Below are 11,681 nucleotides of genomic sequence, written 5' to 3'. Positions count from 1 at the left end.
ATACCGCGGCACTGCCACCGCCACCGCCGAGCAAGGCCGCTCCAGCGCCGCCAACCGCGACCGACGTGTTTGATGAAATGTCCGCACCATCTGTGTCATATAGGGCCTTGCTCGATGACGCAGAGGTGAACATTGGGTCTCCTCCACTTGCTTCCTTCGACTTCCATGTTGAGGAGCCGGCGGGTGAAGAGGAAGAAGATGAAGATGTCACCGAGATCGGAGAGGAAGTGTTTGAAGCGGGAGGTGGTGCTCGAAGGCCAATTCGCACGGCGAACTACACGACAAATGATGTCTTCGATGACTATATAATGATGATCATTTGCATGTTGTATGTTTTGCTATGATGTCCATGGGATTTACTATGTGATGATGATTTGCATGTTTGTTTCATGTATGTGATCATGATCATTTGCAAATTTGAGAGTGATTTATGTTGTTGTCCTGTTTTGATGGTTTGAAGGCCGGGGCGCAGATCTGTTTTGAGGGTTGGGTTGAGGGCACTGATCTGCGTCAGGGATTTTCGGCCTTCAAAACGACATTTTCTTAACCCTCAAACTGATTTTGAAGGTTGAGTTTTTGGGCAAATCCTATTTGGCGCTGCAGGCGCCCGTTACCGTGTATTTTGCAAACAGGCGCCTGTAGCGCCCCAATCTGGGCCGGCCCATTTTCATTCCGTAAACTCACAAAAAAGGGTGCTGCGATCAGATTTTGAACCCGCACCAGCCACTCGGCCATTCAGACGATTGTGTAAAACATTCATTTCACTCCTTTTTTCCTTTCTACAATGTGGTTTTTCTTGACATTTACATTCGGTTTTTCATTTTTTTCCCTAGTTTTTCTTCAAAACCGGTGAACCTTTTTCCCAAGATCCATGAACTTTCGTTGAAATTGATGAACAATTTTTCAAAACTGATGAACTTTTTAGAAATTTCTAAACTTTTTAAGAAAATGGATGAACTATTTTCCAAATTCGATGAACTTTTTTTAAAATTCAATGAACTTTTTTCAAAACATTGATGAACTTTTTCAAATTCAATGAACTATTTTTTCAAATTTTGATGAACTTTTGTCAAATTAGATGAATTGTTTTCAAAACTGTTAATTTTTTTTATTTTTTTGTGAACTTTTCTTAAAATCGATGAGCTTTTTTCAATTTTTTTGAACTTTTAATAAAAGTTGTTGAACCTTTTCAAAACCGATGAACTTTTCAAGTGATTTTAAAATTGAAGTTACGTTTTACAGAACGCAATAACTAGAACTTTTTTCTGTTAACGGCACCAGGAAGAGCTTGGTCTAGTGGTTGCTGCGTTAGTCTGGGTACTTGAGGTGCTGAGTTCGAACCCCAACTTTCCCACTACTCTTTTTTCAAGTTTTCCTTTCGTTAGCATGTAATGGGCCAGATTCGAAACCGGCCCAATCGAAAAACATGCAGGCGCCAAGTTGTGTAACCGGCGCTGAAGGCGCCGACTAGGGGCTCCCGAGTTTTTGAGGGTTCTGTTTTTTTTTTTGAGAAGAATTTTGAGGGTTCTGTTAGACATGCTCTTACAGGCGTGTCAGGCATGTCCCGTTTAGCCCGAGCCGTGCCAGATAGCCAGTTCTGGTCCAACCAACCAAATCACAAAAAACCCATTGAGGGGAGCTATAATCTCAAAAAAAAAAAGAACCCATTGTAGGGAGCTGCACTGCCAAGCCTATCATGAGCGCAAGAGGGGAGATGTCTCCCCGCCGCCGCCGCACCGCTCCGCCGCCGCACCGCTCTGCCAGACAACGAGGACCTGCTCCAGGAGATTCTCCTCCGCCTGCCGCCGCGCCCTTCCTCCCTCCCCCGGGCCTCCCTCGTTTGCAAGAGTTGGCGCAGCCTCGTCACCGATCCCCAATTCCAACGCCGGTTCCGCGACCACCACGGCAAGCCTCCACTCCTTGGCTTCTTCCTCCATGAACATCGCTCCTGTTCGTTTATTCCAATGCTGGATCGACCAGATCGCATCCCCGGCACTCGCTTCTCCATTTCTCTCGATGACGGCCACATCATCGACTGTCGCCACGGACTTGTCCTTTTCCTCGGCCAAAGGCGGCTACTTGTGTGGGACCCCGTTGCCCGCGAGCAGCGCCGCCTGATCCCCCCACCAGAGCTGGACAGCGACCAGATGTCCATCTTCAACGGGGGTGTGCTTCGCCCTGCCGGCGGCCAAGGCTGCCGTTCTAGCCATTTCCAGGTGGCCCTGATGGCCGGTGACAGAGAAAGGGAAAGAGTTTCAGCATACCTTTACTCGGAGACGGGGATATGGGGCAATATCAGCTCACTGCAGCTGCAATGGCAGAATAGGATGGGAACAGGAACAAGTACTTTGACTGGGAATTCCCTTTGTTGGTTAATTCAGAGGAACCATCAATGTGTCATACTTGAGTTTGATCTGGATAGGCAGAGCCTAGCTTTGAGAGAGCTGCCACCACACGTAGATGCCGGCTATCACAACCTAAGTATTATGCCAGCCGAAGATGGTGGGCTTGGCTAGGCTTCATCTATTTCTCACAATTCCAAGCCGAGTTATGGAAGAGAATGCCTGATTCTGACGGTTTAGCTGTATGGGTGCTCTACAGAGCTATTGACTTTGAGAAGATCGGATCAACTTGCAGGCGAGACTACCTCTTTTTACAGGGGTTCGCCGAGGAGAATAATGCAGTCCTTGTACGGCGACCTTCTAGTGTCTTCTTGGTCTATCTCCAGTCAATGGAGTTTAAGGAACTTTCCCATACGATGTTCTGTCATCACCATTATCCATTTGCATGTTGCTATGCTGCATGTAATAGCAAATCTTCATATAATTTACTTCACAGTATTATAAAATAAATTTAATTTTTAGTAATTAGTTGCTGAAATGCCTATCATGTCCTTGAGTCTGATGATTGAAGTTCAAATCACATCAATTTTTCCTTATGCTGCCTGATGAATTCCTTAAAAGAAAATAGTGCGTAAAGTCACTGTTAGTTTTTCTGTTGGTCATATGCACAAATTGTGTTTCAAATGTAGTAGTATGTGCCTATCTGAAGTATACATCTTTTCAGCACCGGATACATAATAGTTGATTGACAAAATAGTTCTTGTCCCTTGTGGAAGAGCCCTGCTGGAAAAAAATTTAAAATAGGTTGAACCTATTTTATTTGTTGTTAGGTTTATATTTGGGATGTCTTAATTTGTTCTGCTTGGTCTGACAAGAAATTGAGTTTACCGAAGATGATTTCTGGAAAGTATCTTTTCTCTTTAGGGAATTGTGTTATGGTAATATTCAGTACTGGGTCGCAGTTCTCTTGACAATGTGACACATGCCATGACAGTAAAAAATGGAAGAAAACTTGATGGAAGCTGAGCCCGAACCAACCGAATGTGTAACTCCATCGACACTTTTTGAAGCTTAAAGCTAGTTACACTCTTTCACTTGGAAGCTAGAACCAATTGAATAAATTGAAGTTCTATTTTCTGTTTAGTTGAATATTTTACTGAAGTGAGGAGTCCATTTGCACTAGAGAATAAATAACTCTCTTCATGGCTCATGTTACTTTTCTCAGATTACATAACTATGCACCTCTCAGTTGACCTAGATATCCCATTGTAATTCTCTCTTCTATCGATGGTTTTCCATCAGAATTGTCATTGGTTCCTGACTTATTATGCTCGTAGGAACTGGCATTCTTGATGGACATGAAGTATTGAACAATATGTGAGATGTTTGTTTGGTGAGACATGATAGTATGATGTGATCACTGCAAAGGTAGCGTAACATTATCTCCTAGATATGTCCACGGGAATATGTATGCTATTCTACAATTTGATGCCACATAGGCTTTGACCGATGCTTTCTACAATTTGATGGCGGCGGACGGCTCCGGCAGCTCGAAGGCGAGGGAAAAGAAGCTTGCAGGGCGTTTGACGGGCGCGGCGGCTACCGAAGCGCCGGCGAGCTCACTCGTTGAGCCGGCCGCTGACGCGCACCATGTGTTTGACGAAATGCCCCCAAGGTAAAAAAAAATTCCAATTTTTATTTTTTTGTTATTTTTTCAATACATCATCATATAGATAGCTTATTTGCATTGTTTAAAAAACTTTGTAGTCTCAACGATGATGCATACATGTCAACTATGGGTGTTGGGTCCAACAATTCGCATTGGTCTCAAACCAATGACATCCATTTTGAAGACCATGAGTTTGAGGTGGACGAGGAGGGTGAGGGCATTGTCGACGCACCGAAAGGAAGAGCGGGCAATTACACCACCAAAGATGACATCTTACTATGCAATACTTGGTTGCAAGTGTCGAGGGATCTGTTGGAGGTGATCAAAGTAGAGATGCTTATTGGGGGCGAATGAAAGAACACTTTGATGCTCACAACGTGAGTGGAATTGACCGCTCCGAGAGATCACTTCGGTCCCGATGGTCGACAATCAACTCGGATTGTCAAAAGTGGGCGGCCGCACAAAATGCAGTTGACAAGATTAACCCAAGTGGCACAAATGAGGATGATAGAGTAAGTGGCATCTCATACATGTTCGTCATACTTGTTTTTGGTGTCCGAAGTGTTAACTTGTTTTGTTTTTCTTGTAGTACAACATTGCACAAAACTTGTTCAAAGAAGAGACGAGGACAACCAAGAAGGGGAAGATCAAGAAAGGAAGGATCTTTACCTTGCCTCATTGCTATGAAGTGTTAAAGGATGATGAGAAGTGGAAGAAGCGTGAAGATTTGGATGATTTGCATTTGAGCAACAAACGCAAGCGAACAATTGAGTTGAATGATGATGAGGAGGAGGATGATGCATCAAGTGATGACGGCAAGAGAATCCCCACACGCAACTCGGTTTCATACTCGAAGCCAAAACGACCGGATGGGTGCAAGAAAGACAAAACCGAAAAAAAGAAGAGGAAAGGAGATGATGAACTCAAAAATGCTATGGAAGCAATTGTGAAGGCAAGAAAAGAAGCCAATGAGGTGAGGAAAATGGCAAGGAACCAAGATGCTGCGGCCGAGGAGAGGAGGTTGGCGGCCGAGGAGAGGAGGTTGGCGGCCGAGGAGAGAAGGGTGGCGGCCGAGGAGAGGAAGGTGGCTTTGGAGGAGAGGAAGGTAAGCAATGAGGAGCGAACTAGATTGTTGGAATGGGAGAAGCACTTGTTCTTTTTGGACACATCCAACCTCAATGAAGTGCAAAAGGAATATGTCAATCTTGTCTGTGAAGAAGTGTTGATGCAAAAAAGAGCCATGATTCGCGCAATGGGTGGCGGTGGCCTTGGCGGCATGGGTGGCGGTGGCCTCGGCGGCATGGGTGGCGGTGGCCTTAGTGGTGGCATTGGCGGTGGCATTGGCGGTATGGGTGGCGGTGGCCTTGGCGGTGGCATTGGTGGTGGCCTTGGCGCCATGGGTGGCATGGGTGGCTTCGGAGGTATCATTAGCGGTTTAGGTGCTATGGGAGGGATGGGTGCACCTCCGGTCGCCATGGGAGGCATGGGTGGCTTTGGAGCACCCCCCGACGCTATGGCCGCCATGGGAGGCATGAGTTTTGCTTCTCTCATGGGAGGCATGAGTTTTGCTTCTCTCATGGGAGGCATGGGTGCACCTCCGGCCACCATGGGCGGAATGTCTTTCGATGTGCTTCCTCACACACATTCCCATGAAGATGCCGTTGAAGATATTGCCAACACCGTTGGATATTCACATGATGCGATGCGTGATGAGGAGAGGGAGGAAGATTCATCTTCGGAGGCGGAAGAATCGTCTTCGGAAGATGATGAGGACGAAGACGAGGAAGAGGATTGATGTGTCTTTCATTTGTGTCTTGAACTTGGTTTGCATTTTGAACTTGGTTGGATGAACTTGTGGGCATGATTTTGAACTTGTGGGCACGAACTTTTATTCATCAACTCGTTTGTGTCAAATTTTATATGTCATGTTCATTGCATTTTGAATATTTCAAACTCATTTTGTGTCCAAAATGCCATATATGCAATGCCCGGCGAGTCGCGCACGCTGCATTATAGCGCGGCTGTTGGAGCCAGCACTGACGGCCGCGCTAAACCAGCCGAAGCGCGCGTGGCATACTTATTTTTTGCGTGCGGCGCGAAGCACGGCCGTTGAAGATGCTCTTATATTTGTTAGCTCCCGCTATATTATTTCAGTGACCTCTGTAGACGGTAGGGGAATTGGCAGTTGGACACCGTGAGTCTGCGCTCCTTGTATTTTGAGTGGTTCATTTGCTTATGTATTTTGAGCGCATTCAGCAGGCAAGCTCAGCTCTTAGTTGACGAGTCGGCGTTCCAGTCGCCTGACAGTAAAATTGGTTGCTCATATTAAAATCTTTCTGTGAGGTGACCTTTGTAGACTGAACCCATACGTGTCATTTTCGAAGCTTTCGGTCAGAGTTACTCTGCAGTAGGATGATATATACTGGTGCTGCTGCTGGTGTTGGGGCTGTAGGATAGGATGTGAAGCAGAACCACAAGTTTCACCTTGTATCTTGGGTTGGCCGGTTTCTTTTGTTCGCGAAGAACTGATCTAACTCACCTTGAGTCTGCTGATGTAGTAGTATGTCACGTCACCTGTGCAAGAAATGCCGTTGTACTACTAGGTGAACAATCGAACTGGCATGATGGCTCGTGCATTACTTGTCGAGGACTGGCATGATGGCTCGCTGGTTCCCGCGGTAAATAAACACTTCCCGGAGCAAATTAAGGCGCACTAGCTATAAAACCCCACCATCCCAGCCTTACTTGCATCGTTCGCTCTTCTCCTCTGCATTCTACTAACCACTCAATACAAACAAACACTGCAGCAGCAAAAAAAAACAAACACTGCAGCAGCAGCAACAGGGCAGCTGATCGAAGCGAGAGGATGTTTCCCGTGGGGATCCTGGCAGCGCTCGCGGCCGTGTGCGCCTACTTCTGGTGGGCGGCCAAGCCTTCGCCAAGCTCTACATGTTCGGACCCATTGTGTCCGCGTTCGTGCTCCGCGCGCCATCTCCCCCGGTGGCTGATCTGGTGGCTCTTGGCTTTTGTTTTTGGTATGGTATCTGAGTCTGGTCGATCAGTTAAATCGTGTACCCAAATCAAATATGCTCTTCTGCTCGACGTAATTTTCATTATGTGTGAGATGCTTTGTACTTCCGGTGAACTTTGACAATCTATCCGGATCATTTTCGTAAAAATAAATGGGCTCTTCTGCTTCCTGTGTTCCATCTCGAAAGAACATCAAGCAGGGTCCGTTCTTTATCGTTCTCTACTGTTGTTGATCTATCTGCTTTGGTTATGTTCTCGTTCTTTACCGCATGAGCGTTGTGTTTTTCTTTACGATCGACCTATCAAACGATATGAAAAGAAAAGAAAAACAGATTTCATCCTAGGAGCTTCTAATGGGGTCAATCAAGTTACCAACTCTATCGAGAAGTAATCAGTTGACCATCGTGTGTGAGTTGCTACTAGAGAAGCCTCACAAGGTGATGGTACTAGAACATGGACTCCTTGAATTGCAGCTTAGGCTTTGGAGCGTGCCGATGCAGTTCGAGTTGCAATGTTTGTTTGCAAGTTCTTTTACACTCTCAGAGATGATATTATGATATCATATTGTGTGTGTGTTTTCTAATCAGAACAATTTTCAGTAAATTCCATGAATTTCGGTGGGATTTTGGTTAGGATCTGCATTGTGGAAATCCGAAATAATTTCAAAAATTTCTGAATTTTTGCACTACTCGATGGGTCTGAAATTCCCTCGGCCTGGCCCAAACGAAACAACTAAACTGTAACCACGTGTAACTTTTTCCCGGCCGGGACGACCCTCGTGGATCGGGCCGTGATCCCAATCCAGATGGTTTAGGAAGTGACCAAACCCTTGTCTCAAAAAAAAAAGGAAGTGACCAAACCCTTAGAGAGAAGCTGAGCCCGGAGAGAAGATGCAGCCATGAGCACGCGAGGGGAGATGTGTCCTCGGCGCCGCCGCACCTCTCCGCCGCCTGCCTCTCTGCCAGACGACGACGATCTGCTCCGTGAGATTCTCCTCCGCCTTCCCTCGCGGCCTTCCTCCCTCCCCCGGGCATCCCTCGTCTGCAAGCATTGGCGCTGCCTCGTCGCCGATCCCCAATTCCAACGCTGCTTCCGCGACCACCACGGCAAGCCTCCTCTGCTTGGCTTCTTCGTCAACGATGTATATCACCCGTCTCCGTTTGTCCCAATGCTAGATCGACCAGATCGCATCCCCGGCGCTCGCTTCTCCATGCCTCTCCACAAGGGCAACCGCATCATCGACTGCCGCCATGGACTTGTACTTCTCCTTAGCTCAAGGCAAAAAACAGGGCCGCCGATCCGCCTATTTGTGTGGGACCCCGTCGCCCGCGAGCAACGCCGCGTGATCCTCCCACCAGAGCTAGACCGCTACCATATGTTCATCTTCAACGGGGCGGTGCTTCGCTCTGCCCGCGGTCACGGCCATTTCCAGGTGGCCCTGGTAGCCCATTACGTACTTGCTGGTAATCCTACAAGAGTTTTCGCATGCCTTTACTCGTCGGAGAACGGCATATGGAGCAATATCAACTCACTGCAGCTGCAAAAGTTTGAGGCCACACCAGAAGAATCCAGTACTTTGAGTGGGAATTCCATTTGCTGGTTAAATCATGTGGTGGGTCATGACAATAGTCGTCGGTATGTCATACTTGAGCTGGATCTGGATAGGCAAAGCCTAGCTGTGACAGAGCTGCCACCACAAATAGAAGCCGACTATGCCTACAAGTTAAGGATTATGCCCGCGGAGGATGGTGGGCTTGGCTTCATCGTTCTCTCAGGGTTGCAGTTGCACGCCCAATTATGGAAGAGAAAGCCTGATTCTGATGGTTTGGCTGTATGGGTGCTCGACAGAACTATTGAATTCAAGGGGCTCCCTTCAAATCGGGAGGGATACTACCTCTGTTTAGTGGGGTTTGCCGAGGAGAGTAATGCAATCCTTTTAAAGTTAGGTCTTTGTTTCTTCATGGTCTATCTCCAGTCAATGGAGTTGAAGAAACTTTCCAAAATGAACTTCTTAGGTCGCCATTATCCATTTGAATATTGCTATGCCGCAGGTAATAGCAAGCCTTTATATAATTTTGTTCGCAGTATAATAAAATTGTGAAACTTGTGTCATTGCTACTGGCTTTCCTTGGAATTGAATTACTTTCGAAAAACGTTATTATGTTATAGGACAGAGGGAGTAGTTATTTATGAAAATGCCACTTTTTTGTTTTTTTCATCTTCTCATGCAAAATGAGTGACTGGTGGGGCTAGCAAAATGGACCATTAAGGGGTGGTTACTGCTGAAAAGTAATTGACGACAATGGCAAAAGCATAAATAAAACGGATGGAATGGTGGCAGTTTCATAGTTACCTAAAAAGGGCAAAGTCAGAAATTCAAGGAAGACTAGTGGGATTGACATACATTTTCCCTGTAAAAAAATTACTTTTTAGTTGCTGAAATGCCTATCATATCCTTTGGTATTGTGCTGATGATTGAAGTTCTAATCACACCAATTTTTCCTTTTGCTACTTGATGAATTCTTTTAAAAGAAAAAAGTACTCCCTCTGGAAAGAAATATAAGAGCGTTTAGATCACTAAAGTAGTGATCTAGACGCTCTTATATGCATAAATGGTGTGTCAAATGTACTCTTATGTGTCTATCTGAAGTATATATCTTTTCAGCACCGGATGCATACCAGTTGGAAATCGACACAATAGTTCTTGTCAATTGTGGAGAGCCCTGTTAATATTAGCTAGTTTAGATGCACAGCTGGAAATAAAAATAGGCCGAACCTATTATGTTTCTCGGTGGATTTTTGGTTTTCATAATGTCTTATTTTTTCCACTTGGTCTGACAAGGAATTGAGTTTACTAAAGATGATTTCTAGAAAGTATCTTATCTCTCGCGTGGATTGTGTTATGGTAATAGTCAGTACTGGACCAGGTTGTCTGCCGTTCTCTTGAAACGTGTGACTGACACATAAGAGTTAAAATGAAAGAGAACTAAATGGAAGCTGAGACCTAGCTAACCAAATATGTAACCCCATTGGCACTTTTTGAAGCTTAAAACTAGTTACACTCTTTTATTTGGAAGCTGAACCCAGTTGAATAAACTGAAGTCCTATTTTATGTTTTGCTGAATATGTTCCTGAAGTGAGGAGTCCATTTATAGTTCTGCACTCGAGAATAAATAATTTTCTTTGGCTCGTGTTATTTTTCTCAGATTGCATTACTATGCAGTCTCAGTTCACCTAGGTATCCCATTATAAGTCTCTCTGTTCTTTGGTTTTCCATCAGAATTGCCAATTGTTCCTGACTTATTATTCTCGTATAGGTACTGGCATTGGTGATGGGCATGGTGGAGATGAAGTGAACAATATGTGAGATGATTGTTTGGTGAGACATGCTAGTATGATGTGGTGACTCAAAAGGTGACTAACATTATTTCCTAGATATGTCCATGCTATTTTACAATTTGTGGCCGCATGGGCTTTGGCTGATGATGGTTTTTTCCTATGTGTATTAACTCTTTTTGTAATTTGTAAGGCATCCACTACTTTGCCAGAATCCTAGTTAGTACAGTCTCTGTTAGCACGCACTGATAAGTTATAACTGATAAGCATCTCTAGTCATGTCAGATGTTGCTTTTGTTATATGTGCAATCAATTTTTCAACTTGATCAGTATTTTATATATTGTCATTTCACTAGGTTCATAAATAAAAATGTTTCCAGGTTACATGAATTTATTAGCTTGTTAACCACTAGTAGAAAAGGGGGCATCAGTCCCGGTTCTTGAACCGGGACTAAAGGATCGTTACTAATGCCTCCCCCCTTTAGTCCCGGTTCAAACTGGAACCGGGACTAAAGGTCGCGGCCACGTGGAGCTCCACCTTTAGTCCCGGTTGGTAACACCAACCGGGACTAAAGGAAATTTTATGAATTTTTTTTGAAATTTTTTTTATTTTCAAATTTCTGAATTATTTTAACCACCGGGACTAAAGGAAATTTTATGAATTTTTTTGAAATTTTTTTTATTTTCAAATTTCTGAATTATTTTAACCTCTAATCTCTAATCACCACCCCTCATCACTACTCAATTTATCCTCTAATCTCTAATCATCCCTCATCATTCCTAATCATCTAACTTCCCGAACTGTCACCCATCCTCCCACTCCCCCAGCCTGAGCACGCTTAACTTCCGGGTTCTATTCTCCCTCGTTTCCAAGTCTGCACTTGTTGTTTTCCTGATAATAGTAAGATGTCAATCCTATTAACCCTCAGGAATTTTGCGTGAGCATGAAGTGACACATTTCACTGTTTGAGTTTGAAACTATTGATTTAAAAAATAATAATTATTTAGTAACAATAATATTTCTTGAATAATTAGTTTGACCATTGTTTGACCACAGTTTGACCAGATTTGACCAAAATTCAAAATAACTGAAATAATTATTTAGTAACACTAATATTCTAGAATAATTAGTTTGACCATTGTTTGACCACAGTTTGATTTTTTTTTGATTTTTTCCACTCTAGATCTTAAAAGCCCCGTAACTTTTTTTCTGTTAAGTTTATGAGGATTTTGAAAATGTTTAACGGGAATTTTGCGTGAGCATGAAGTGACACATTTCACTGTTTGAGTATGAAACTATTGTT

At 44.3% G+C, this 11,681-nt stretch overlaps 1 protein-coding gene across 1 annotated transcript; it reads left to right on the top strand.

The window, feature by feature from the left end:
* Window positions 1-7,939: 7,939 nt before the first annotated feature.
* Window positions 7,940-9,224, top strand: LOC119279919. Its single transcript, XM_037560977.1, has 2 exons — window positions 7,940-9,092; window positions 9,211-9,224. Exons 1-2 carry the CDS (start codon window positions 7,940-7,942, stop codon window positions 9,222-9,224), a joined length of 1,167 nt encoding a protein of 388 aa, XP_037416874.1.
* The last annotated feature ends 2,457 nt before the right edge of the window (window positions 9,225-11,681 follow it).

This window comes from Triticum dicoccoides, chromosome 3B (assembly GCF_002162155.2).
Source record: "Triticum dicoccoides isolate Atlit2015 ecotype Zavitan chromosome 3B, WEW_v2.0, whole genome shotgun sequence".
Taxonomy (NCBI): domain Eukaryota; kingdom Viridiplantae; phylum Streptophyta; class Magnoliopsida; order Poales; family Poaceae; genus Triticum; species Triticum dicoccoides.
The sequence above is the reverse complement of the archived record's forward strand: the minus strand, read 5'-3'. Positions and strand labels throughout refer to the sequence as shown.

Excerpts from the sequence above, each read along its gene's own strand:
- LOC119279919 (XM_037560977.1), top strand. The coding sequence starts at position 7,940 with ATGAGCACGCGAGGGGAGATGTGTCCTCGGCGCCGCCGCACCTCTCCG.